The 27834-nt window shown below is 35.9% G+C and overlaps 2 protein-coding genes across 2 annotated transcripts in view; one reads left to right on the top strand and one right to left on the bottom strand.

Annotated features, from left to right (window-relative positions):
* The window catches only part of SULF1 (sulfatase 1), an 81020-nt gene extending 66214 nt beyond the window's left edge, over positions 1 to 14806 (top strand). Inside the window, exons 12-20 of the mRNA XM_032222247.1 lie at positions 225 to 516; positions 1663 to 1759; positions 2546 to 2640; positions 2940 to 3008; positions 6051 to 6223; positions 6943 to 7085; positions 7831 to 7954; positions 9199 to 9232; positions 14694 to 14806. Coding sequence (XP_032078138.1) covers positions 225 to 516; positions 1663 to 1759; positions 2546 to 2640; positions 2940 to 3008; positions 6051 to 6223; positions 6943 to 7085; positions 7831 to 7954; positions 9199 to 9232; positions 14694 to 14724 — 1058 coding nt within the window. The 3' untranslated portion in view covers positions 14725 to 14806. The remainder of the gene's footprint in view (positions 1 to 224; positions 517 to 1662; positions 1760 to 2545; positions 2641 to 2939; positions 3009 to 6050; positions 6224 to 6942; positions 7086 to 7830; positions 7955 to 9198; positions 9233 to 14693) is intronic.
* Positions 14807 to 23405: 8599 nt separating this feature from the next.
* SLCO5A1 (solute carrier organic anion transporter family member 5A1) overlaps positions 23406 to 27834 on the bottom strand; it is a 41504-nt gene continuing 37075 nt past the window's right edge. Inside the window, exons 7-9 of the mRNA XM_032222274.1 lie at positions 25810 to 26051; positions 25176 to 25240; positions 23406 to 23881 (exon numbers count right to left, since the gene is read on the bottom strand). Coding sequence (XP_032078165.1) covers positions 23406 to 23881; positions 25176 to 25240; positions 25810 to 26051 — 783 coding nt within the window. The remainder of the gene's footprint in view (positions 23882 to 25175; positions 25241 to 25809; positions 26052 to 27834) is intronic.

Below are 27834 nucleotides of genomic sequence, written 5' to 3' on the forward strand. Positions count from 1 at the left end.
GAAAGGATTATTATTATTTTTAAATAAATAACAATTTAAAAAATGTAGCAAATCTTTACCCCAAAATGCAGAATTGGAAATAGCTATCACTATTTATATTGTTTATATGCACTGTATATACATCAGCATTGTAGGAATGTCAGCCCTAGTTCCAATGTCTTGATTCTCTTTCAAAGAGTGTGCATTTTATAGTAGCCTATTGATGAGTCTGTGATCTTATGCAGAATACAAACCTCGGTTTGTCCATACTCGCCAAACTCGGTCCTTATCTGTGGAATTTGAAGGGGAAATATACAGTATAAATCTGGAGGAGGAAGAGGAGAAGGAGGAGGAAGAGGAGGAGGTGGTGCACATCCTTCCGTCCAAAAGCATTGTTAAGCGGCATGGAAGTTACAGTGAAGAGGAAGAAGATGAAGCAGAGGAAGGTCATCTAGAAGATGGTGATGGAATAAAAGCAATGCTTGCTGATGGGACTAACACAGTTGGCCAGCCAGATTCTGTCAAAGTTACTCATAAGTAGGAGTGCTTTACTTAATTACTTTTCATTATTTATTCAGAACCATCTACTATGTGTGTTGTCCCAGGTAGCAGAAGTAAAGATAGCCCCAGGGCAGATTTCCGGGATAGAAAAGAGAAGATCTTAGGGGATACATTTTGAGCAAAAGGAATGTCTGCTTTTCATTTTAGGAAGAATATCAAATAGTAAAGCCAAAGAGACTTTGGCTTATCTAGAAGAACTACAGAAGATCTGAAACATCAAAGCTAGAGCAGCACATGAGCCCTTCTGCCAATTTCCCTGTGTGGCCATTCACTCTTTTCTCAACTTCCCTCACTGAGCAGGAAAGTCGGAAATTATTTTTATCTGAACACAAGCAGACTCACCCTGAATGAGAATTCAAGATGAAACAGGTTTATGATTGCATAGAGAATTTTATTCTAATTTGGACGATAGAATTTTATGCATAATGCAGGATACTTGAGAACCAAGAGGATAAGAAAAATACATTTGAGATAGGACTAGTTTGTACAATAAAGAGAACAATATCATGGAGAGCTTTTAAAGGTAGGATAAATATTTGATGGAGGTAGAAGGAGAAAAATAACAATTCTAGGGATAGTTTTGTATCATTAAAGTCCTGGGAAATGCAGTAGATATATTTGAAAGCAAATGCCTTTTCTTGGAATGTTTGTGTACTTATTTAAGCGTTCATAAGCTCAGATTTAATGTTTAGATACACTGTCCTAAAACATTGGTATTGCTTTCTCTATGGAAAGTTTTTAGATCAAGCACTTACCACAGAGAGCTGTGGTTGTGTGGTGGTTAGAGTGCAGTACTGCAGGCTACTTCTGCTGACTGCCGACTGCCTGTAATTTGACAGTTCAAATACCACCTGGCTCAAGGTTGACTCATCCTTCCAAGGTGGGTAAAATGAGGACCCATAGTGTTGGGGTCAATATGCTGACTCTGTAAACTGCTTAGAGAGGACTGTAAAAGCACTATGAAGTGGTATATAAGTCTAAGTGCTATTGCTATTAACTGTTAAAGCAGTGAGAGTTATTTGCTTTTCTTATGGCTGTGCAGTGTCCTAGAATTTAAGCTGGGCAAGGTATCTCAAATATATCACACTCTGTTATTGTTTTCTCTTTATTCTTTCCTTACAGATGTTTTATTCTTTCAAATGACTCTATTCATTGTGAAAGGGAGCTATATCATTCAGCCAGAGCTTGGAAAGATCACAAAGCCTACATCGACAAGGAGGTTGGAAGGTCCTTTTCTTAATTTAGAATTAGAACTTTTATTTTGAAACAGAATAATTTATCAGAAAATATATATTGAATGAACATTTGGAATGATATTGGAATTGGGTGCAAATTTCTGCATATTGATACGCACAATATAGGTTCTTGGAGGTAATGGTAAACTATTGTTTTAGTGTTATGAGAATGAAACTTATCTGTGGTTCTCTCTTTTCCAGCATCCTTTCTTGTATGAAGGATGCCCACTGTCATTCACTATGATTTCTTATAAAATATTATTTGGACAAACTGTAGTCCTATTTATGATACAAACAAGACAGCTTCTGACAGTGTGCCATGTTTCTGGGTTTGATTGCCTAAACCAGTCTTCCCCCACATAAAACTTTTTAACACATTGGGTTTGTGTAGCAGCAACTCTGTTCACTTCAAAAAAAACTAATATAAGAAATGGAGCATGGAACAACTACAGAATCTAAACAAATAGACTGAGAGTAGCCAATGTTGTAATCCACATCACACTAAAGAACATTCTAAACACTCTATGGCCTTTGGAAATAATTGTTTAGTGGCAGTTCACATGTCTGACTTGCTATTGTAATAGCATGTGTAGATATACAACAATTTACAAGATGTGCTTGTAACATATGAATAATTTAAAATGTTAAAAAGCAATAATAATTTTCATATACATTTAGCAATGATATGAAATAGTTTAATGGGAAAATTTATCAGGAACAATATAAGAATTGGGTATATATTACTATTAAACCAGTCGTCCTTTTTTCAGATTGAAGCGCTCCAGGATAAAATTAAAAATTTAAGAGAAGTAAGAGGACATCTTAAAAGACGAAAACCAGATGAATGTGACTGTAACAAAAAAAGGTATGTAAAACATTCTCAATAACTTACATATTATCATCTAACTTGGAAACCAACGTACATGGGAGCATGACATTGTTCTGAAGTTGATTTTTTAACTATTAACTAAGCATGTAAAGAAGTCATGTAGTATTATTAGAATGCTTCTAAAATTCAACAAAATTTTTACCCCAGATCCATGCTTCTTTAAAAGATGCCCACTGTGTATAGAATCAGTGTTTCTCATGATCAGATTTTAAAATATCAGACATGTTTTGCTTTAAATGAACATTTTACAGAAAGTTTTTTATATTTCTTTATAGCTATTACCACAAAGAAAAGGGGGCAAAAGTTCAAGAAAAGCTTAAGACAAGTCATCTACATCCATTTAAGTGAGTCTTGTTAATTTTCAGCCTATTATCTTTCCAGTGTATATTTATGAGACCTATCTTCCAATCATCTTGTCATTCACATGCTATGGGAAGTTTGTAAAAAAAAAATGTTTCGCAATGATCTGGGATTTGGAATAAGTAAATAGCTTTAACAAACTTCTTGGGTACCTTTCAATTTTTTTTGTTGTATCTCATGTTGATGGCTTAACTTTATGTTCATTTCACTGGAATTGTGATGTATCCAGTTCTTTTTACTTCAATTTTGTTCAGTTTCTAAACATACATTTTCACTTTACCTGAGTACAGTATATTCCCATCCATTTCTATTGGTGACTTAGACGCACATTAAAACTGACAAGGTTAAATATCATAATTGTGTAAAATACAATGAGCCTATAATTACTCCATCTTCCTAGGACTATAGCCAAGCATCACTTGTCTTGGTTGATCAGGGTGAATATATTTAACTGACAGTCAAAGCATACAAATGATCCGTAAGCTATGTCAATGAATGATCACATCTAACAGTTTTATTTATATAACTTAACTTTATTTAAGTTAAAGAAAAGTGGAAGGGATCCCTAAGCCATCCCACCATGGAGATCTGTCTCTCCTCAGCAAACCAGCTTGAACCAGTTCTGAAGATAGGCAGAAAACCACCATTATGTTGTGCCTCCTAATACCCCCTAAACCAGTCCAGAACAATAACATAGTTGATGGTATTAAAGGTTACTGAGAGACCAAAGAGGGTCAGAAGGACGATATCCCCCCCCCCAGAATAGATTTATCAAAAAGGATTACATCTCCAGTTGAACCAAATGAAAGAACTCTTGCTTAATTCATTTTCTCCAGGGCAACTTTGCTGAAATGCAACCTCCTTCTAAAAAAGGAAGATTGGAGACTGGATGAAATTGTCTGTTTCATAAGATCCAGTCATAGTTTACTGGAGTGATTAAACCACTGCAGTGGTGAAATTCAATTTTTTTTACTACTAGTTCTATGGGCGTGGCTTGGTGAACATGGTATGGCTTGGTGGCCGTGGCTTGGTGGGCATGACAGGGGAAGGATACTGCAAAATCTCCATTCCCACCCCACTCTGGGACCAGCCACAGGTGGCATTTGCTGATTCTCCGAACTACTCAAAATTTCTGCTACCAGTTCTCTAAAACCTATCAGAACCTGCTGGATTTCACCCCTGGACCATTGTCTCCTCCAGAACCTGCAGAATCACCTAATCTCCTAATGATTCATTCACCACTACTACAAGTCATCTCCCAGGAAGTCTTGCCCAACCAAGAGATAGATAGATACAGATGGCCTTACTTAACAACTTCAAATAAGCTGTCCACTTTCTTTTAATTCGTTATAAATTGTTAGTAGGTTTTACAGGGTCTACTTTATGTGTTCTTTTTTTTAGAAAGGGGTTATTTGCTTGTATTCCAGTATTCCTTTAGGGTTAGAGCTGCTTAGGTTTTAATGTGTTTTGTTTGTACTTTTTATATATTTAAATTCAATGGATTTTATTATTATGGTTGATTGCAATCAGATGGATGTTTAGACCAGAATTTGGTATTTTTATCCATCAGGTTCTTCCCAAGGACCTGAGATAGGCAGATGTTGTTTGATAGTATTAAGGGTATCATTGCAAGATGCAGGCTGTTTCAAGTAAAGCTGCAATTGACTGATGGTGATTATATGGCAGAGTATCCCAATCATCATGCGTAAGATCTCAGAGTTCACAGCTTCTAAGAGAAAGTTTTAGAGTTAATCAGCCTAAATTTTAGAGAGGGCCATTCTAAGCATAACACTATTGTTTAAAATGCATATTAAATTATTAATTATCTGATAGATGTATAAGTAAAGAATAGGAAAATAAACAGCAGTAACCGTATTCCACCACTGACAAAGAAGACTATAAATAACAGCAGGAAGCGTTGTTTATGACAGGTTTCTATGTATACTTAAAAGCATATAGGTTTCTGAACATGATTTTATGTCTTTATATTCTTAATGATAGAGATGAGTAGCTGAGAAGTAATATCTGTGATCCGCTGTGAAATAAGCTAGTTCTTTTCGGGGGGGAGGGGAACAAAACTAAAATCACAGAGGTTAGATTAAGCAGATTACCGTATTTTCACCCATATAACCCGCCCACGCAAATAACCCGCCCACGCATATAACCCGCGGGTTTTCCGGATCGTGTAAAATATCTTCCGTATACCCCGCCCACGCATATAACCCGCCCACGCATATAACCCGCGACGAGTAAGAGAGAAGGGAAACAGCTGAGATGGGGGGGAAGAAACGGAGAAACAAGCCTGCGCAAGCTGGGGAAGAGGAAAGGAACGGAGGAGAAGGAAACAGCTGAGATCGGGGTGGGGGAAGAAACGGAGAAACAAGCCTGCGCAAGCTGGGGAAGAGGAAAGGAACGGAGGAGAAGGAAACAGCTGAGATCGGGGTGGGGGAAGAAACGGAGAAACAAGCCTGCGCAAGCTGGGGAAGAGGAAAGGAACGGAGGAGAAGGAAACAGCTGAGATCGGGGTGGGGGAAGAAACGGAGAAACAAGCCTGCGCAAGCTGGGGAAGAGGAAAGGAACGGAGGAGAAGGAAACAGCTGAGATCGGGGTGGGGGAAGAAACGGAGAAACAAGCCTGTGCAAGCCTCCGATCGTGTAAAATATCTTCCGTATACCCCGCCCACGCATATAACCCGCAGGGGGCGCTGTGCATGTGAAAACCGCATATAACCCGCGGGTTATATGGGTGAAAATACGGTAACTTCTCAAAACCTGGTGCAATCCATATATTTTGCATAATAGTTCCCATTAGCAGTAGTGAGCTTAGCCAATGCGACTGATGATGCTCTTCCAGAACTAGGGAAACTAGGGAAACTAATAATATATAATGTTTCTAGACTATAAGCTAAATTACAGTGGTCAGTTCATATGTGAAAAATCTACATGTACATAGACTTAGTTTATTGTAGCCTCAATGTTTAAAAGATGCTATTATTTAACATCTATTAAATATTCTTCAATGATTAGGGATGCTGCTCAAGAAGTGGATGGTAAGCTTCAGCTCTTCAAAGAGAATCGGAGGAGAAAAAAAGAAAGGAAAGGGAAAAAGCGCCAGAAGAAAGGAGACGAATGCAGCCTTCCTGGACTCACTTGCTTTACTCATGACAACAATCACTGGCAGACTGCACCATTCTGGAACTGTGAGAACCACTTCCAGTAGATGCATGCTCATAGGAATAAGAATTGATGTGAGCTCTTAGGGAGTTGGAGGGCATATTTGTTCTGGATCTCATATGGAGAGGAGAGAAAAAGACAATGAGCTCATTAAAAATGGGTATGTTAATTCAAACTAGAATTACAATTACAGCTGAACTGACTAGATTTAAATTTACAGATTTCTGAGTGAAAACTGTTTCCAAGTAAATGAAACCAGAGATCTTATGTGACCCAGTAGGAGTATAAAGAGTTGCCTGATTAAATAGAGGGACAGCAACATATATGACAGTGCTAGGAACCTAGCAGTGCCCATTATCTATTTAGTGATGTATCCGGAGGAGGTCTTGTAGGCAAACAGGGCTAATCCATTGCTCAGTTCAAGAAATCTAGAGCTTGAACTCATCCAATAGTGGGCTGTCTAGGCTCTGCTTTGAAGAACTCCCAGGAGAGAAAGTTATCCTGGTAGCTAATTCGAATTCCAAATTGGTTCTTATCACCAGTAGGTTGGTTTTTTAATATTATAAGATGGGTTGCAGAAATGTTTTTGTGCACTTGTAATAGTTATATCTGCACTTTGTACAAGCATTGTCCACTAACATGCAATATCATTGCATGAAGCTTGTGATCTGCTTATAGAACAGATTGTCCTTGCTCAAGTGATGTGAATACATGCATGTTTAAATTTATTTTTCCCCTATAACAGTGGGATCATTTTGTGCTTGTACAAGCTCCAACAACAACACTTACTGGTGTTTGCGAACAGTAAATGAAACACACAACTTCCTCTTCTGTGAATTTGCTACAGGATTTTTGGAGTATTTTGATATGAATTCTGATCCCTATCAGGTAAATGTAGGTTAAAAATGATACAGTTGTGGAACACTAACTTAGTTAAGCCACTATTAATACATTTCAATTATATCCCATTTTATATCTTGATGAAACTCAAAATAATGTACACTTGTCTCCCCAAACACTTTCACATCCAAGTTTTGATCCAAGCGTAGAGTCATGAATACTTTGCAGCTTTCTTAGTACATGGCGTATGTGGCATGAGAAAAGATTACAAGTAGTGCTTGATTTACAACCAGTCACTTAATGACTGTTCAAAGTTATGACAGACTTCCTGGGGGTACTTATAACCCAGTTCCAAAGTTTTGAAAGCTGTCCACCCAACTCCGGGTCATATATTTGTATGTTAGGCTCCCTGCATTTCCAGCTTTTTGCTCCCATGGTCACATAACTGCCTTTTTTGATGATTTTGCCAATAATTGGCATTTACTTCCAGTTTTTGGCAAAAGTAGCCCCTTGGTTCACGTAATGATCACTGCAAAAAAGATTGGATTGGTAATGTGGGTGACCTGATTTATGACCATCACAATTTATTATCATGAGAAGCAGGTTGCATTAGAGTTGTAAATCAAGAATTATTTGTAGATACTTGCATGTGTTTTCCAAAGGGTTTATATAACTACAAAAGAAATGTGAGAAGCAGTTATAACTTGCTGAAAGTCCACATACATAAGCATAATCATTTAAAGTTCACTCCTTTTGCAGATGCAGGCATTCATTTGTTTCTTTTCATGCCCAGCTAACAAATTCGGTACATACAGTAGAAAGAGGCATTTTGAACCAGCTACATCTTCAGCTAATGGAGCTACGAAGTTGTCAAGGTTATAAGCAGTGCAATCCAAGACCTAAGGGACTTGACACAGGTAACAACCTATGGTTTAAAAACTGGAATACTGTGTTTTGTTTCCCTTAATTATTCCAAGGAGCAGTTAAGTTGTCTGTGAAACCTCTTGCTGTGTAATAATGGATCAAATATAGATCCTGACAATGACTTTTAGATAAGGACTTAAAAGCTCAAGAAAGTAATGCACTTCACTGAACATATGAATAATACATATCAAACTATTTTATTTTTCTTTATATTTCACCTTTATTGATTTTATGAATAACCCAAGGTGACAAACCAATCTAATATTTCTTTCGTCTATTTTCCCCACAACAATTACCCTGTGAGATGGGTTGGACTGACAGGCAGTGATTGGCTCAATCATCTAAGGAGTAGAAAAAGCTGCAATTTCCTTATTTACCCATATGTTTGCTCTACATATTTCTAACAGACAGGCATTTCTTTGGTCAATGTAAGTTAGGATAGATTTAAGAAATCACCCCTACCTTATACAATAATTACCCATTATCAATAAATTAGGCTAGGTTATTTTCTCCCAAAATCTATTGGGAAATTGAGATAAGAGTATGATAAGATAAAAGTATGATAAGATAAAAATAAATGACCCACAGTGGTCATGTTTTTATTATACAAATAACCATTAAGATGGTTAGATAATGAGACCTTAATGTGTGTTCCTTAACGTTAGTTTAATGTTGCATATCCTCTGTATTGTCATTTAAAATATTCTCTTTAGCCGATTTAGAACTTTCTGGTGACTAGGAAATCTACCTGAGATGGGCGAAGCCTGAAACTTGCCTCTTTTTACAGATCTTAGCAACCTGAGCTTGCCAATAGGAGAAAGGAATTTGAATTGGCATCAGCCTTGCACAATATCATCAACTCCTATTACAGAAGTGCATAGCTGAATCAGCTCTCACTTCCTCCCAAAGGGGAAATATGTCCATTCTTTTATCATCTGTAATATAATTAGAAATCATGGGTTTGTTCCTTAGAGATTTATCTCTCATTTTTTATGGTTTCATTTCTTTTACCAATAAACATTTCCCTTTTCTTTAACTTAATTACTTTTTTGTCCTATTTTAGTCATTTCAGAACATACCTTACTCAGGTATTCTTTGTTGGACTACTTCTTTACTTGATTTTAACCCCATAAAATTATTATTAGGAATTAGATGCTGTGCATGGAAAGCTACATTGTGAATGATTTTACCAAATCTAAACACTAACAAAAGTTACTCTTGTATTTTCCTATATCAGGAAATAAAGATGGAGGAAGCTATGATCCACACAGGTATCCACACTTTATTATTCTCCTCAGCAGCTTCTTTCCAAATAATTGCATGACCTGGTCCATTTCAACTAATGCCTCTACTTTGCCTGCTGCACATCACATAGCTTTTGCTGCATGCAAGCGCTAATGCTGTTCATGAAACCACTGGTGTTTACATTTTCACAAGACATTTAATATATTTACATCAAAATTTTATTTTATTTTATTCCACCTTAGGAAATTCACTCTCATCCTCATATTTAAGCAGAGGAAGGGAGAGAAGGTATAGTGCAGAAAAAATGCTCAGCCATTTATTCACCAATCCACCCCATCTGTCTTTCCATCTAGAACAGGGATGTCAAATTCACATTATCATGGCAGCATCACATGATGTATTGGAAGTGTTTTCCCCCATTGCTAAACTGGGCGTGAGTGTGGCCAGCGTATGAAGCATCCAGCCCATGGCCCGGGAATTTGACAGCCCTGATCTAGAACATCTACATATCACTCTCTATGGGTATCAGGAATTTCCATGTGTTTAGGCAACCTGGAATGAAGAATACATTCTTGTACTGTTGTATGTATTGTAGGTCATGATGCCCTAAAGAAGGTGCTTAAATACATGTACCTTTGCACAGCAAAGCAAAATCAATTGAGCTTACATTGTATGAAATATATTTGAATGGATACTTGTTCACTTTTTCTCCTTTAGAACTTCTTGTTTTATAAAACTGATGTCAGCTTGCAAGATGGTGACCTGGTCCATAATACACTTATGCACATTTCCCAAATAAATGCAAAAAAAGGGTTAAGTAATTCTGCACCAATAAAACTGATGTTACAAAGCTGTTGAAGTTAAGCCAATGTGGATTGGATCAGCACCCAGATGATATAGAATGCTATGAGATAATAATTAAGAAATTAATTTTCAAAGAAGAGTGACTCTTAGGATTATTGGATTGTTTTGCAGAACCTCAGTAAGAGGTTGGGCTTTGTTACATATTTAGAAAATATTTACATTGTTTCATTTTTGGGATTTACAAGCTTCCTTCTGCTTAGTTTCTCAAGGATTGTTACTCTGTCAAATTGCTTCAAGTTGTCTCTGCTTACTGTGGCACTGGTGGCAACAATTACCAGTCTTTATACACTTCAAAGGGATGCGGTGGCTCAGTGGCTGAGACGCTGAGCTTGTCAATCAGAAAGGTTGGCAGTTCGGCAGTTTGAATCCCAAGCACCGCATAACGGAGTGAGCTCTGATTACTTGTCCCAGCTTCTGCCAACCTAGCAGTTTGAAAACATGTAAAAATGCAAGTAGAAAAATAGGAAGCACCTTTGGTGGGAAGGAAACAGTGTTCCGTGCGCCTTTGGCCATGACCATGGAGAAGTCTTAGACAGCGCTGGCTTTTCAGCTTTGAAACGGCGATGAGGACAATCCCCTACAGTCGGGAATGACTAACACATATGTGCTAGAGAACCTTTACCTTTATCTTACACACTTCAAATTGATGGCTCAATGATTACCTTCACCGAAGATCAGATTTGTCTCAGGCAAAACCAGAGGTGATTGAGGCCAGTATCAACTTGCATCCAGATCAAACTGAGCCACAGTTTTATTCAGTAAGAAACTAAAATAAGCAACTTATTCACCAAAGCTTCTATGATCATTTAAAATAAAAACAATAAGTCAACTTCTTGATCAACTGAATGTCATGAATTGGGAGGTGAATGATAGAAAGGTTTAAACTACCTCGCTGATAAGGCAGGAAATATTGTTGAAAACAAAGGGATTAGCATTAAGCCACTTAAAGGTAGAATTAGCACTGAAGATTAGTTGGGGCTTGAGAAGGCTGTTTGTCTGGTGAATCTAACCTGTTTGCAACACAGAAACAAAGCATTTCTGCCTTCTACCCTGTTACCTCTTTCCTTTTCTACATGGGTTGTCTCCCCTTGTCTCTAAAGGAAGGAGCATGTATGGTTATCTGTGTGAGAGACGTATTTGTAGGGGAAATGGTTGGTATATGCAGATAGGCCTCATTTAAATTTGCAAATGGTCTACCTTCCTTTATAAGTTGCTAATTGTAATTATTTTTGATTCAATTAATATACATTCTTTTCTTTTTGGGATATGCCTTCTAGGATCTATATGTACAGGCACACCTATAAGAATACATATACGCAAGTGTGCTCCTCTTCTTGGTATAGGCACATTGTTCAGTGACCACTCAGATCTATGATGGTGCTGAATGAGGATGGAGACTCGGAGTTCCAGCCATTGTAACATCCCCCCTGGTGACCTAATTGGGATTTCTGACATTCTCTGCCAGTTTTCCACAAGCAAAATCAACAGGGAAACCAGTAGAGAATCTGAAATCATGAGCATGTGATGTCTTTGATTTATGATCCATGTAATCTTTGTTCAACAATGGCAACCTTGCCATTGCTAAGTGATGCAATCACATGATTTCATGCTTTATGACCATGTCATTTAGTGATGGAGTTCTTGTTGTCAGTTGCTGTCATAATCTGAGGAGTACCTGTATTCAGAAAAAGTCCACAATGTTGCTACACCAAATTATTGTCCTGAGTAACATAGCATTTGGGGGGGGGGGGTAATAGTCTTCAAATTGGCACTTTCTAGATTTGTCCCAATGGCACGGGGACTCCCACTATGTCTTACAATCACAGAATCCTCTGGCTTAGATTTATGGAATTCTTGATCCATCTGGAAGACACTAAGTTTGGAAACATTGCTTTGATATGGCTGAAGTTGATTTTGTTTTTAATCTTCATTTTTAATTTTTTTTTAATTATTTCTAATGTTTTCTCTAGTACTAAGTCCTTTCCTGGATTTACTTCTAAGGTCCCTCTTCTGAATTGCACCCTCCTTCTTTCTGTAAAAATTTGCTGTTTAATTGATATCAATACCACCAAAGTGATTATGTCATATTGATTTAATCATTAGCACACAAACGTCCCTCCATCTGCCTCTACCATTCTATCCAAAAACTTTCTTTTCTATATTTCTTAAGAATATAAAATCTAAGGTCATTATCTAGCTGAGTACTTTTATCACTAGTCAGTCAGACATCTTTGGAAAGTTAAAAAAAAAGATTTTCAGTGTAATAGCTTCTTCTGTTGCTTCTCCTTAGACCAGACATGTCCAAAGTCCGGCCCGAGGGCCAATTGCAGCCCGTTTTCAAATTTTGAATGGCCCGCAGCCTCTTCTCCCCGCCAGCTCAGCCTGTCACTCAGCGTTTTTTCCTTCACTGCACATTAATGTCAATGGTTCAAAGAATGTCAGGCTGAATGGTCAGCCCCGCATTTTCACCTCACCAAATCTAGCGCTCTTTGCAAAAAGTTTGGATGCCTCTGCCTTAGACATTGCATACAATGGCAAAGATTAAAATTACTGATTGACCTAAAAATTATGAACTACAAATTAGTCCTATGATAAAATTGTTGCATATTATTCAATGTCAGATACCTACATTTTAATTCCAATAATTTCTGCTTCTCTCCAATTCCTCAAATATTTGGGCACGTCGAGTCTTCACTGTATAAGATTTGCTTCCTTTTTGATAGGAAAGCTATATGTTCACAGATTTTGAGATTGAAGCATGTGAAAGCTTTTCTGGATGACCCCCCTGCATAGTCCATATGTGCATCCATATTTGCAATTAGTGTCTATAATAAGTCCTCCTCAGTCTCTAGTTTAGTTGCGTTATTTCCACAAGCACACAAATGAATCTAGTGGTATTGGTAATGTTGCTACTGCCTGTATAAGGATATTAATCAATTAAATGACATTTGTTTTTTCCATTTGTTGTTACATTCTAAAAAAAATCTACAAAACAAATATACTCTTTATCCCTCCTAATTACTGACTGGAGATGAAAACTTATGGAAAACAAAGTCAACTGGGCAACATGGATAGAAGATCTTGACACGTCTTATTGCCCCCACAAAAGTATTTCTTTTTATAACAATTACGAATAGGCCAGAGATAAAAGAACTCTTGGTGTCAATTATTATTCCTTGCATGAGAACTTTCCTGAAATGTTCAAATGTGTGCTTTTAGTAGAAAAATACCTGTTATGTTTCTGTCTTCACCTGTTTTCCTCCACATATATGCTAATACAGGCCCCATTATTGACAAACATTGTAGCTCAAACCATTTGAAAGATAAAAAATTAGCAAATGTGGCCATTTTTCTTTTTCTGGAGCTGGGCATCAATAACTTTTCCAGTTTTATGCAAAAAGATTGGACAAAAGTAGGTTAATATAGCTGAGAAATATTATGAAGACAAGCAAGAATTAGCTTAACATGTTATTATCTGCAATGTAAAGGTAAAACAATTTACATGCTATAGAAGTGTACAACAGAACTTACTCTTAAGTGATTCTTTTATCTTCAGCATTTAATTTTTAAAAATGTTTCTGTTTAAGCTAAAAAAAGTTAAGCTGATTTTTGCTTTGTCTTGATACATCCACATCTCCAGGAAAAAGAGAAATTTTCTATATGACTTGGTCCCTAGGTATTCTGCAGGGCCACCAGATTAAACTCATCTCAGAAGCTCCTTGTGGTGCCCCAATTTCAGGATGTGCTGTGGGGAAAAAGCATTGTTCAACACATTCACCAATTTATTTAGTTACTGCTTAGAAATTATTATTTTTTTTGCTATGAACTACAGCGTGCTTTACTTAAATATAGACTATTATATTATATCTGAGCATATTGTTGTAAGCCCTGTTTTGCAAAGATTTGGTGACATCAAATTAGAAGTACTCTCCAATAAAAGGAGTTTCCTTATGATCCCCTGGGATTTAATTAAGCCAGGGAGAAATAAGTGTATAATGAAAGACTGTTCATACATATGCTTTGGCTATCTCGCAACTAAATGTCAATCACTATAACAGCAAGAAATCCATGTGAATGTTTCTGTAATGCTTTTCTTTTTTTGGAAGAATTTCTAAAGCAAATTCACTTTCATCACATTGAATGGAACCTTCTAAGAACAAATGCAAGAAAATGTTGCTGCCTGGTATTAAACCACTCATGGCATACTTGATCTCTTTGCGTAAAATATTGATTGCATATCCCTGCCTAATATTAAAAGAGCTGGTATTTTCTCATTGCAACCAATATACTAAAATTCTGAAAAAGAGCATGTAAGGATTTTCCTGTATTGTGCTACTCAACTGAGAAGGCAATTATTAAATACGACTGTGCTAAGATTAGATTGATATTTAATTCAAATCACTGATTTTTCAATTGGTTCTATGAATCACTTTGAATCAACAATCAAACTAGATATTCTTGAATCAATTTGGAGAATCAGATTGAAGTGCCAAATGGAACTGATTTGACTTTCTAAATTAAATTAAATTTGAACCAAAGCAATTTGAATCAGTTCCAAGCTAACTACACACGACTGATTTCCAATATTACAAGTATTACTGTTTCTTTCTTGTTTTTTAACAGAGGACACTTATGGCATGGATGGGAAGGCTAAGCTCCCAAATTTTACAGAAAGCATCAGCTGGCAAGGACTGGAAGATTTGTACAGTGTGAATGAAAGTTTATATGAAGCCAGAAACAACTACAGCATTCATTCTGATGACTGGAGAAATTACTTGAAGGATGTAGATAGAATTTTTGCACTGCTGAACAGGTACTCTAAACAAAATCAAAGAGCAGAGACTGCCACTGTTAATACGAGTGGAGACTTGGATGATTCATCCACATCATTCTCCTTGCTGGGAATGAGCTCTGCTGAAATGGAGGAAGGTTCGAGTGGGTTGACAACCCTAGAGGCTCAACCTATCATCCCAATATATTATGGAGACCTGAACTTGAGCACAGTAGTGTCAAGCAAGGATAGCAGACTTGAATTAAGCAATGATATTCCTGCAAAAAGGAGTACAAATGGTCACCAAGCCAAAACATGGCTGAAGATTGAAGAGCCAGTTAATTCAGAAATGGATTTTAGTGGGAACGATTTGACAGAACTGGAATCCAGACACAGCTTCATCTTGCAACCAATTAACATTATTCAGAAAGCCTCTACGGCAGACAAAGATTTTGCACAGAGTGTTTTTGAAGAGCAAGTCTACCTTCCCATGAATTCTCCTGCAAAAATAATCAGCTGGGATTTAAATACATTTGTTCTGCAACATAAAACTAAAATGTTGAGAAAAAGGGAAGGTTTCCAGAAATCTACAGTGTTTCTAAATGAAGAAGGCAGTGCTTCAAATCCACTCCCCTCAAATTAGGCTATCAAAATTCTAGTAGTGTATATTTTACATACACATTCTTGTCAATGTGGCTGCAGCTACTAAAATCTGAGAATTAAAAGGCACCATTGTGACTTTTTTTAAGCAGAACCCTATTTTTAAAGTAGTGTAAATGCACCTTCAAAAGAAATAAGTTCATTTTTCTGTTTTCATAACAAATATTCTTATCCCATTATTGAGTATTTTTTATTAATTTGAACCATTGAAATTCCATATTGTTAAAGTAGCAATAGCAGTTAGACTTATATACTGCTTCATAGGGCTTTCAGCCCTCACTAAGCGGTTTACAGAGTCAGCATATTGCCCCCACAGTCTGGGTCCTCATTTCACCCACCTCGGAAGGATGGAAGGCTGAGTCGACCTTGAGCCGGTGAGATTAGAACCGCTGAACTGCAGATAACAATCAGATGAAGTGGCCTGCAGTACTGCGCCCTAACCACTGCGCCACCTCGGCTCTATTGCTATTGCTATATTGTTAAAGTAAATTTACATGCCCCTTTATAATCTTTGTGCCATACTTTTTATTAATCTGACTCAAATGAAATGTAATTTGCAAAACGATAAAAGAAGTTGATAGAGAATACATTATGTAGATGGATTGTAAAAAGCAGTTATTGGTATATTGAGCAGATTTTCATGTTTGATTTAAAATCTTTATCTTCCAATCAATTCAGTGACTTTTTCTTAGATATAACAAACAGGAAACTTAACAGAAAATGTTTAAGTGAGTTCATTTTCCAGTAGATAGGGACTAAATTGTTAAGATGTTTGTTTTTTCAGGAAATTTGATTTCCACTTTGTAAATGGTCTTAATGCACTCACCGCTGTTCTAGTCATTTTAGAATAAAATCTAATCTGAAGAAAGGTTCTGCATACAAATATGCTATATATTATATTACATCTTGGCACACTTTTAGAAGTGCTACACATATCCCTTTTTAAACACAATCTAAGGTAAGACTGCAAATTGCATTGCCATATCTGTATGTAGCCATACGGAATACCGGATTGTAGGTATACCTTTTAAACAGCAAGGTCCTGTACACAGGGAATAATGTTGTGTGCAAAAGTGCTTCTACCCTCTTCTCCAGAATCAAGGAAAAGAATGCTTCTCACATCAGGGAAGTTTGCATATGTTGGTTTATTAAAGTGCTTTAGAATATAGCATCTGAGCAGGAAATAAAAAGATACCGTCATCTGAAATTGTGTGAAGGTAGCTACCAGTAAATGACTTCAGAAGATAGTTCCAAAATGGGGGGGTTGGGTCCCCCCCCCGGGAGGGAGCCTAAACAAACACCCTCCCAAACCTTCAGAATAAAGATTAGTTTTAAAGTATACTAAAAGTATAAGCTCGTAAAGTATACCAATGAAATTAAAGTCCTAACATGGACAAAGATAGCTAAGTGAAGTTTATACACCAATACCATTCACTACCCCACACTTTTCCAGTAAATCCATATGCAACATCTTCTACTTTAAAACTTTTGGTTTTAAATTTCTCACCTTTCCTTTTCGAGGAATTCAACTCCAGTAATGATCTCAGCCTCCTGTTTCCTTTCAACCCATTCATTCTTCCTTCATATTTGTTTTGAAATTTAATTCTCATTACTTTTCCCTACATACAGTAGCCCAATTCCAATGTTGTTCCAGATTGTTTACTCATATTTTTGCATTCAATCCACATTCAGAATATATTAACTTTTGACCTTTTCTTTCATTCTTTTTCTTCACACACTTTGCAGTACTTAGTTCCCAATTTCAACTTAACATTAGGTTACTCCTAGCTTTCCTTATTTCCAAATAACAATGTGGAGAAAAGCATATATTGTCATATACAGCCATTTTTGGTTCTTCTGTTGTTCATTCCATAAAAAAATAGCTCCATTCATTTAATACACATTTTAACAAGGTATACAAATTAGTTTATTTTTTTTCTTTTTTGACATTTATATACAAACTTGCAATTGTTTGCTCCATTTTCTCTGTCTGACACAATTGTCTTGATATTTATGTATTAATTTTCAGTTGTGTGCTCCTTATATTATAGTTTATGTAACATTTACTTATTATTTGAAGGCATTTCAGTAATTTTCATGAAAAACTTTTAGTAGATTCTGTAAACATGGATATTTATCATTTACATGTCTCAAACTGAATGGCAGAACAAATTTATTTAAGAATGTGAATGATGCTATTTTTATATAGATTTTCATTAGGTTACAAACTGTTTATGTAAGAATTTTCTGCAGTACTTTTATAGAACAATTCTGGCTTCAGGAAAGTCTAGAAGCAATAATTCTTCAAATAAAAAATGTTACGTTACCTGTTTTGTAGAAATCAGTCAAGTCAAATTTTCATAAAGGTATTAAATTATTTTAATTCAATGTATTCATCTATAAACTAATAAGAAATGTTTTACTATGTAATATTTTCCAGTTACTTGATTTAAAATAACGATGCCAGAAAATAGATGGCAAAGAATTGGAGAAGATGACTTAGTATCAAAATTTGAAAATTAAAACTGAAAAAGCATGGCATAAACCAGCTGTGGACAAAAATCTCATCTGTTCAATTACCAAAGGTCACACTCTTTGATTTCCACATATACTACCTGATATTTTAAAATATCCTAAGTTCTTAGAAAGAGTCAATGCGTATGAAAGCCAGTATCAGCTAAAGAATTGGCAGCTGTGATTCCATACTATTGTGTATACAAGACAGTGGAATAGAAGAGGCGGAGGAATCACAAAACAAAAAAGTCCTACAAATAGAAGTAGAAAGACTAATAAAGAAAATAAAAGTAATACTAATAGTAATAGGTATATTGGTACAATTCCAAAATATATGGAGCATCACCTGAATATCAGAGGCATTGATAAAATCACTATTAGTCAATTGCAAAAGGCAGCTTTACTTGGAACAATTTTTATCCTGTGATATATATATTTAACATCATGAAACATCAGACAATCTCAGATCCTTGAGAAAGACTCGATAGTCTGATAAAAAATGCCAGTCTAAACCTCTGACTTAAAATCATAATAGATAGTTGAAGGAAAAAGGGGCAGCTTTTGAACATGAAATCAGCAGCCTAAGAGTCTTCAAGAGTTTGTTGCTGTTAAACAGTAAATTAAAATCACACTCAACAGGTATAAAATTACTGTTCATAAATGTCCATTGGACATTTACAACATCACATAATAGCTTGTAGTAATTATGATAAATATTAGTGTAGAGATGGGATTCTTAAATGATAAATATTGCCTTTGTCAACTAATACCTTTAAAAATGTGAATTTTGGAGTTAAGATAATATAAAATGAAAATAATTGCCCACATTAAAACTGGCATTAAATGTTATATTATGTAATGTTACAGATCATGAATAAATATAACTGAAAGATTAAAACACAGGCAATTTGACTCATGCATAATGATGATTAGTTAATTATGAAAAACAGGGCTGAGCGGAAACAATATACTAAATGAGATAGTAGCACTGTATCCATATTTACTGCATTGATTTCTGCAGCAAAACTATTTTGGATTAGAATGGATTCTCCTACTGTCCTGCTACCCAAAAGAACACTTTAAGTTTGGAATAGTACAAGATTTGACATAAAACACAACAAAGTTAAGAAGTCATTTTTATTTCAAAATGCCAAGTACTGAAGGTTCATTTGCAAACAGCTATTTTCACATATTGTCCATAAAGTTTTACATAAGCTTATACCTAAGAGTTTGAAAACTGGTCTTTGTTCCACTGAAAGATAAATATTAATTCAAATCTTCCCTAAAAAAAAGGAACAGTCCACAGATATCCATTTTGTTATTACAGATGCAATTTATAGTTTCCTGACTGACACACTTAAAAACATTTATCAAAACTAAAATTTTAACTAGTCTACCCTTTGATTAATAATACTTTCCCTCTTTCAGGTATATTTGGTTAAAACGAAATACAATATACACCATACTGCTATTTTCCTGAAATCAATGGGAAAAAATATAGCCTTGTCTATATATTAAGGGGGGAGTGTGTGAAGTATAAAAAAGTAATGATTCAAAATTGCATATTTAAGAATTTTAAGTTCAACCCTGGATTCTTTTGGAACAGTATTTTTTTAGATTCTTTAGCATACAGTGTGTTTTTAATGACACATGGTTTTGGCTAACAGTTCTGTTCTGAAAGTTAATTTTTAAAGTTCAAAAATCAAAGGACACAATTCTTTTGTCTTTGCCACCACAGTCCAATACTGACCAAATGACTGAGGGAGACAATAATCTGGGAGTAATCGAGGGTCATCTATTGTACATTTTGTGTTCATTTAACAGGTACCATAGTCTGAAACACTGGTCATAACATCTGCAGAACAAAACCTTGCCTACTAAGCTGCTCCTCAGCTGCATCAAATTTTGCCTCCTAGACTTGCAAGCTACTATAGCTAAAAGTAAAACAATTAGCAACTTTGGCAAGACACCGGATAACCATGTCTTTGGCTATCGCTATGCTCTGCCAGAAAATTGCTTCCAGATTCAACAATTAAAACATTTCCAGTTGGCAAATGAGAGGCAATTCTTTCAGTTAAAATATTTAAACTAGTTCAAAGTTGTGCTGCCTCGTGAATATATGTGGAGCAAGAGTATATTGCAAACGTACCATCAAGCTGATAGTCCTGCAAGGAAAGCACCTGAGCAGCTATTCAAAGTATTTTTCAGTCTCAGGAGGGAATTCTTTTATCCCATTAGCACCAGTTGGATCAGTTCAAAGCTGATCCATAGGATCGCTCATTTACATTAGAGGACCAATGTACATTTTCTGGTACACTAACAATACTTTAAAAAAGACTTTGGGACAACTGCACTCTCTAGGGAACTGTCCATATTATGAATACATTGCAAAAAAAAAAAAAAAGCCAGAACAGTACCAATGTTTAAATGACATAATGAACTGATATGTTTACTCAGAAGCTCCATTTCAAAGTTTGCCAGAATACATGGTGAGCTCAAAACTAGGCCCACTTGTTTCCTATCGCCATAGATACAGAAAGCAGGTCTGAAAAGGAGCTATACTCATATTTGCTGTAATAGGAGTAAAGCTGTCAGTGCAAGTTAAGACCTTACATCACACTAAGGTACATTCAGAGAATTTTACTTCTATTTAAGCAAACATGAGCACTGGTCCTCTTCAGGCCCATACGGTTCTCTGTGCTCCTCCCTTTTGAGTTCTCTCTTTACCTTCTCGTGGTAAACTACAACTAGCCAACAAGTTGTATAAACTGTCTACTTCCAAATTTCAAGTATGCAATCAACACTGAATGAATAATGACACTTTTGAGGCAATGGTAGGTTTGCATAAATAATCTTAGCACTATATTAATAAACATATATTAGTATTTATGGCAATCTACATCCATGTACATTATTTACACTATGAAAAAAATTAACACTTATTCTAGGATGGAACAAAGAGATAACAAAATTCTTCAGTTATGAGTTGAAGTATTACATTAGTGCATGCTCTCTAGTTTCTGTTCCAAAGCTTAAAAAATGTAATACCTAAGTTGGGGAACAGTCTGGCTAAACCTCCTATTGCTCTTTTAAGCTACTGCAGTGACATTGCTCACAATGAAAATACATAGACATACACAGTGCTTGGAAGATGTATGTCTGAGAAGAGAGCAACTGGCCATTCAACTACTGTAGTAAGCTAACAGTATAGATGTTCAATTCATGGCATCGATTTTCTTCAGAATGCAATGACACATATAGGCCTAGCTCAAATAGGCTGATGCCTTCAAGAACGTAGAACACAATCTGATAAATATAAGGAGGTGTCTCCCCACACCTCAAATTCCTCCATCAACTATTCCCTAACCTCATTTTTCAAGTCTACAGGGCCTTAGCAGTTGAGCTTTGATTGCATACTCATTGCCCATTATGAAATATTTCACTTTTTAAATTCCCTACTAATAAGCATTTCCTCTCATTGGATTACCACTCTAAAGATTATTTGAGGGGTGCAGAAGAGCTTGGGACCTGATCATATTCTCATTTCAACTTTTGGAAAGCCACGCCTCAGAAGCCCTTTTTGAATTTACCCTGAACATCAAATTGATCCAGCCTAGGGAACTGCTCTTCAATGTGTGAGTTAAGAGATCCTTTAGTCTCAGAATCAGACAACAGAATGTAACAAAATATTTTAGATTAAAAAATAGCAGTGCAATTGCATGAAACATAGTGCTTCCAAAACAGATCTGAACAAGGCCTCAGGAATACACCCCTGATTATTGCCTATGAATCTCACTCTTTTAAAGTGTATTAGCAAATCTATGCAATGGAAAGATAACTTGTACTTTTGATTTTAGCAATATGAAAGCCTCAATGGCATTTTTCCCTTAACAGATTTTTTTTAAAAAAAGATGAAATAATTCTGGCAAGTGCAAAAAGCAGTAACTGTGGAATATTTATTCTTCTTGCCATTTGTCTATTCATAACTCCTCCTCCTCCAAGAAGAAAAAAATGACTAACAATATGAAAAAACAGTTAAAATGTATAATTTTGAACAGACAGATGGCAGGATGGGAAATCTATAGCATCCACTTACCTTGCAAATGTTCCACTCTAGCGGATAGATCTTTTGCATTAAAAATCCCTAGTGGCAGGGTGAAAGAGTTGCACAACTGAGCATTATAGGTTGAGTTTCAGTCTCAAGTTCTCCAGATATTGGCATCTATAAACGCACACCTTTTTTTCCAGTAATGAAAAAGTGGTGATCAGATCAGGATGCCCAAGACAATTTCTATTGCTGACAAAGCTAAATAAATGTAGTAGATGCCAAATGCTAAAATATAAGCAGGTCTGTACAAGCCTTTAATATGAAATGGATTGTTAAGGCCTGTAATTCTCCCTCAAGAATCAGTAGGAACCTAAGAATAGACAATTTGGCAAAGCAATCATTTTACTGTACCAGCATATGCTCAGATTGATATTTAGGGCATGATGAGGTATGTAAACAGCAATCTGGGCCATGTGTTAGAACAAATAACCATTGTACCATACCAGCAGAGGATTAGATACTAGAGTCATCTCAGTTTGCCACACTATCAAGGTTAGTTTCTGCACGCAGAGAAACAAAAGTAACCTTAAGATTTGGATTTGAACTTAATAGGAGTTCTGCAGCTGATTGTTTCTTCTTGCAAAAATATGCAAATACAAACCAATAATTATTGATCAGTTTGTTACGCTTTAAAGTTATTACAAATAGTATTGAAATCACTAATGAGTTATAAATTCTCAATTAAAATGAAAAATACACTATCGTACTAAAATAAAACAAATTATCAATAACTTAACTTGTTATTGATTTGTCTTAAAATTGTTTTATCTTTTAAAATAAAATGTTTAATTGGATATTTTATTACTTCAAATTGCCCCTTTTCCAAGTCAGGTGATTGAAAATTTTGATTTAAAAATACATAGAACCAAACAAATTATCCAGTTCATGTTGCATAGCTAAGTTGTGCTTTGAAATAGAACTTAAAATAATTACTTGTTTTCTCCTAGTTCAAGAATCATGGATGCTTTATCTTCAACAGTGGCATACATTTCTATCAGAACTGATTTTCGCAGTAGGGAATCTATTAGCATTTGCCTGGAACATGCAACTTCAATAGACATACCTAAAGGACTTGCAAACCTACTTTAACATTCCAGTTCCTAAAAAGAAGAAAGGCCTATCTCTAAGTTGTTTGGAGGTAACCAGCTCTCAGATATGCCATGGCTCTATGCATTAAGCTGTTCTGGTTTATTATCAGTGGCAGATCTTATTAGGAAAAAGAAGGCACAGGCGTTTTAAAAGGCCCCATACTTAATATGTACAAATAAATAATAATCTGAAGTTACTGCAAGGGCCCCTCTATTTCAGAAGTGACTTCTTGTGAAGGCTTCTCAACTGATGTAGTTATTGCTTCTATTGTAGGGGGGCCAGGATAGGTTTGTGCTGTGTAATGCATTGTTGTTGTTAGATTGACATCATTACCATGGTCACCTTGAGAGCTAAAAGTGGGACAGGATCTAGTCCTTGCATAGTTTTGCTGAGCAACTTTGTTATACACCACTTCACTCACAGTGCTAACAGGAGCATCTTCCCACATCTGCCTTTGCTGCTTCTTTTCTTTATACTTAATGGTGTACCAAGCAAGGAAAATGAATAGGAAGCCAACAAATTTGAGACCGGCTGCCAGACCAAAGTACACAAAACGAAATGACGTCACATCATATTCCCAACAAGAGCCTTGAACGCCACATTCCTGTTGCCACAGCATGCAGGTAGTATCAATGACGGCACCAAAATAAATTGGGGTAGGAATGTATGCTGTAATAAATAGGAAAAGTGTTGTCAATCAACTTCTATATCAAATGAGACAGTTATTGGGAATTTTTTTGACAAAGTACAGAGTAAAGCTAAACCTATTAATATTTCTCTTTTTAAGCAGTTTTGGCTAGGATATACATCACATCACATACAAACAGAATGAGACAAAATTCTCGTAAGATATTTATAAATGACTTGGTTTTGAAGTGATGAAGAGAATACCTAAATTTTAACTTTTACAATAGCACATTTTTATTTATTTTGAATTATAGCCAATGGAGTGCTAGATATGTCTCATACTGGTTCGTGACAGACAATTGTTGAATTTTTAAGAATTCTGTGAACTAGTTAAGAGAAGAGCCAAGATGCTTGTGTGCTGATCAACTGTTTGGAGACTCACTGAGTCATGCAGCAGAGCAATGGAGTCAGCAAAGCTAGCTGATAATACATTTATCACCACACCATTAGACATATCCTATATAAATCTCAATCCAATAATATCACTCTTCAAATATTAGAATTTCAAATGTTGAAATAACTGTAAAGCATTAAAATATTAATAATATATTGTAAGTCAACTTTAATATAATTATTTAAAGTTTCAGAGAATATCAAGGTAAACTGGTTGGTCATATTCCATAAATCCAGAACAAGGTCCTACTTCAGGTTACTGGAAGTTTATTCCAACAACAGCTACTAAATAACCTCAGCACTTAGTAGCTGTACTTGATTTTATAGTGAGTACTATAGCTAGTATTCTCACCAACCTTGTGCCTGACCTCGTCCCTGTTTCTTTTACAGAATCATATATTCAATTTTAGCTAACAATAGTGTTTGGTGTATAGAATCTGTTATAAAAATCAGGTTTAAAGTTAAGAAAAATATTAACAACATGTAACAATTCATAGTTACCCTAAAATGAAAGTAAACGTTTATGGAGTTCTCTCCTTTCTTACAGTAGAGAAATATGGGAGGGGGGATGGTAATGTAGGCTTAATCCATATCAGCAAGAGTGGATAACTGATATATCGACCCCAGCCACTGTAGAAGTGCAAGGTTGTGTGTATGAATTTTAAAAAACTGAAAAAACTGAGAAAGATGGCACCAATTAAGAGGGCCTCTTTTAATTTAATTTAATTAAGACTCCATCAAAAGTGTCAGATCATAGGCAGGGAAACCTTTTTTAAAAAGTGCTCTTTTCAGCTACCTTGACAATTCCTCTACCAATTCACATAATGTTTCATGATAGTCAGTGTAACCAACTGTGAGGCACTAGATCTGCCTCTGCACTTACCAAGAGTTCTTAACAAAACAAATTGCATGCCAAGGGCAAAAGGCCTCTCACCCTTTTCCACAGACCTACAAAAAGATACAATATATTTTAAAGTTTTGAACGGGGAAAATGGTAGGAATGATACTTAACTGTTACTTGATATAACTCTTCTCCTTAGCCATATCCCAGGAGAGTGAACCAATGCCAACCATGCAGGAGCCCGGAGTTCAGTAGAATCACAAGTTCAGAGAAACAAAAACTTTATCCAGAAAGCAAAGTGAGAAATTTCCCCTACATTTCTGATGACAAGTAGATTCAATCAAATCTAGATTGACAAGTAGATTTATTTTCTAAGAAAATTGTCTTCCCATTCTCCTTAGCATCCTGCAACCTACCCAATAACAAATACCCCCTCAGACACAATTACCCTCTCTGACTTCTACAATTATAAATTATATTGATTCATATATTAATTATGTATCAACAATGAAACGGAGTGAAATCAAACTTTGTAAATCCATCTATCTCTAGAAGTAACGTAATTCATCATCAGAAAAGTAAAGGTGAATTATGTTTTGTGGGAGATGGCAGAGAAACTCAATTATAATAAAGCATGCTATGCTAGTAGAGAGAAATGATCCAGGCAACTTCTCACCTGAGAGTAACTATGATTGCTGATGGTTGGGCACATGCTGTGATAAGTGTTACTATGAAGAGAAAAATGAGGAAAGGGATGAGTGTGTTGCAGGTTCTATCACACTTTCCTGATACAGCATAGCCGTTTTCATTGAGATATGTTTTGACAATCACCACTCTTAGTTGGCTACGCTGTCCAACTGTGGGCGGTGTGATAACTTGTCGGCTTTGGACACAGGCACAATCTGTGTAATTTCTTATCTGTAAAAAGATTTAAAAAGTGTAAAACAATCATGATTCCTTATTTGTATTTTTATCAAGAATGCCTGCATCTGGTACATGTGCTTCATCTTATTTATGACTCGAAATAATGCACAATACAATTGGGACACTTACAGCAGATAAGAAATGCTTTTCATCTGAAGGCAAAATATTTTATACAGAAAAAATTGTAACAGTATTTAAAATATCTGAATTGAGTGTTTTAAAAGGAAGATTTAAGGAAGGTCTTCCTGGTCTAAAGTTATAGTGTTTTAGTTTTTTGTTCTGTTTTGCAAATAGCAAGCTTAATACCGTACTTAATTAATAAAATGCAAAATTTTATAAATTGTTAATTATCCAGTCTTGAGGAAGTTCACAGAAAGAAGGAAAATGCATACATGAAAGGAAAACACAGTATCAAAATTCTATGTCTAAGAGTCCTGGATTGGCTTTAGGCTAAGGCCAAATAGGTAAAAACAAGGGCATCAAAGGTTAGGGGCCACCAACACTTCCCCTCCTTCTGAATCATGGTAAAAATACAAATCTTTGCATTAGTGGGGAGGTGGAATTCGCTAGGGGTTGCATCATCTGTCAATGTGGCCTGGGGGGTCCGAATCCACACAGTGAAATGCTTAGACAAATAATTAGGCTTTAAATGATTATAAAGAGCAAGAAGGAACAGGGCAAAAACAAACATAGTTTTCTACAGAATGGGCAACTTCCAAGATGATTTGTGCTCCTTTTACTTCATAAAGAATAGGGATCCTCCATAACTATAAAGTTACAGAAAACCTGATGAAATATTTCCATTCCTTCTAATGGAAAAATTGTTGGTTTTAATAATTTAATTAGAAAATTTTCTGACTCTAGCAGATAATCTGATGAACATGCTGATCATAGTAGCCTTCATATTGCCAGAATTTATTAAATTTATTTGCCACCCATCTTGTTTCAAAGTGACTCTGGCTGGCTTACAGGATTAAAAGCATTCAAACTGTAAGATAAATATTTATAAGATGATAAAAATGGAGTTACAATCAAAAGTAAAATTATAGTTAAGACATGGGGAGAAAGGGAGGAGGAGGAGTAGGGGGTGGGTGGGTGAGATAGGATTGTCTCTTAATTCATCAACCATTTGCAGTTTGATGCTCACCTGTTGGGGCCCCAACCCATCTGGCAGAGCTAGGTCAAGCCCTTATGGAAGATCATAAGGAGGGAGCCTATCTCACCTCCCAGGGTAGGATGTTCCAAAGGACAAGAGCCATGGCAGAGAAAGCCCTTCTATTGAACTCCGCAAGCTGAAATTCCTTGATTGACAGGGCCCACAGCATGCCTGCTCTGCTAGTGCAGGACTGAAATTGCCATTTCATTGAACTATGCAAAAATAATCTCCACAAATAGATATCTTTATCACAGTTGAGGAGAAGAGTCAGGGTCTTATTTTCTTTTGACACATGAAATAAGTGCTTGGCCTTATTTTCAGGGAGATCTTATTATTTTTGAGGTGCAGGAGGCAGCGAGCGTGGTCACCTCATGGCTGTTACAGTGTTGCAATTTTTCAGGAAGGGCTTATTATCCGGGGAGGACTTATTTTCAGGGAAACAGGGTAAATAAATAAATAAAAACATTTAACAACGGCAAATCACTATTGTATAACAATATTTTTGCTACCCCCACATATATAAATGTTTCATGTTTGCTGCCTAAGACTTTTTTATATGCAAAATAGGCATTTTACTACAATGATATTGCCCAGACTATTAAGAAAACTGCTTTGTGATGT

This window comes from Thamnophis elegans, chromosome 8, assembly GCF_009769535.1.
Source record: "Thamnophis elegans isolate rThaEle1 chromosome 8, rThaEle1.pri, whole genome shotgun sequence".
Lineage (NCBI taxonomy): Eukaryota > Metazoa > Chordata > Lepidosauria > Squamata > Colubridae > Thamnophis > Thamnophis elegans.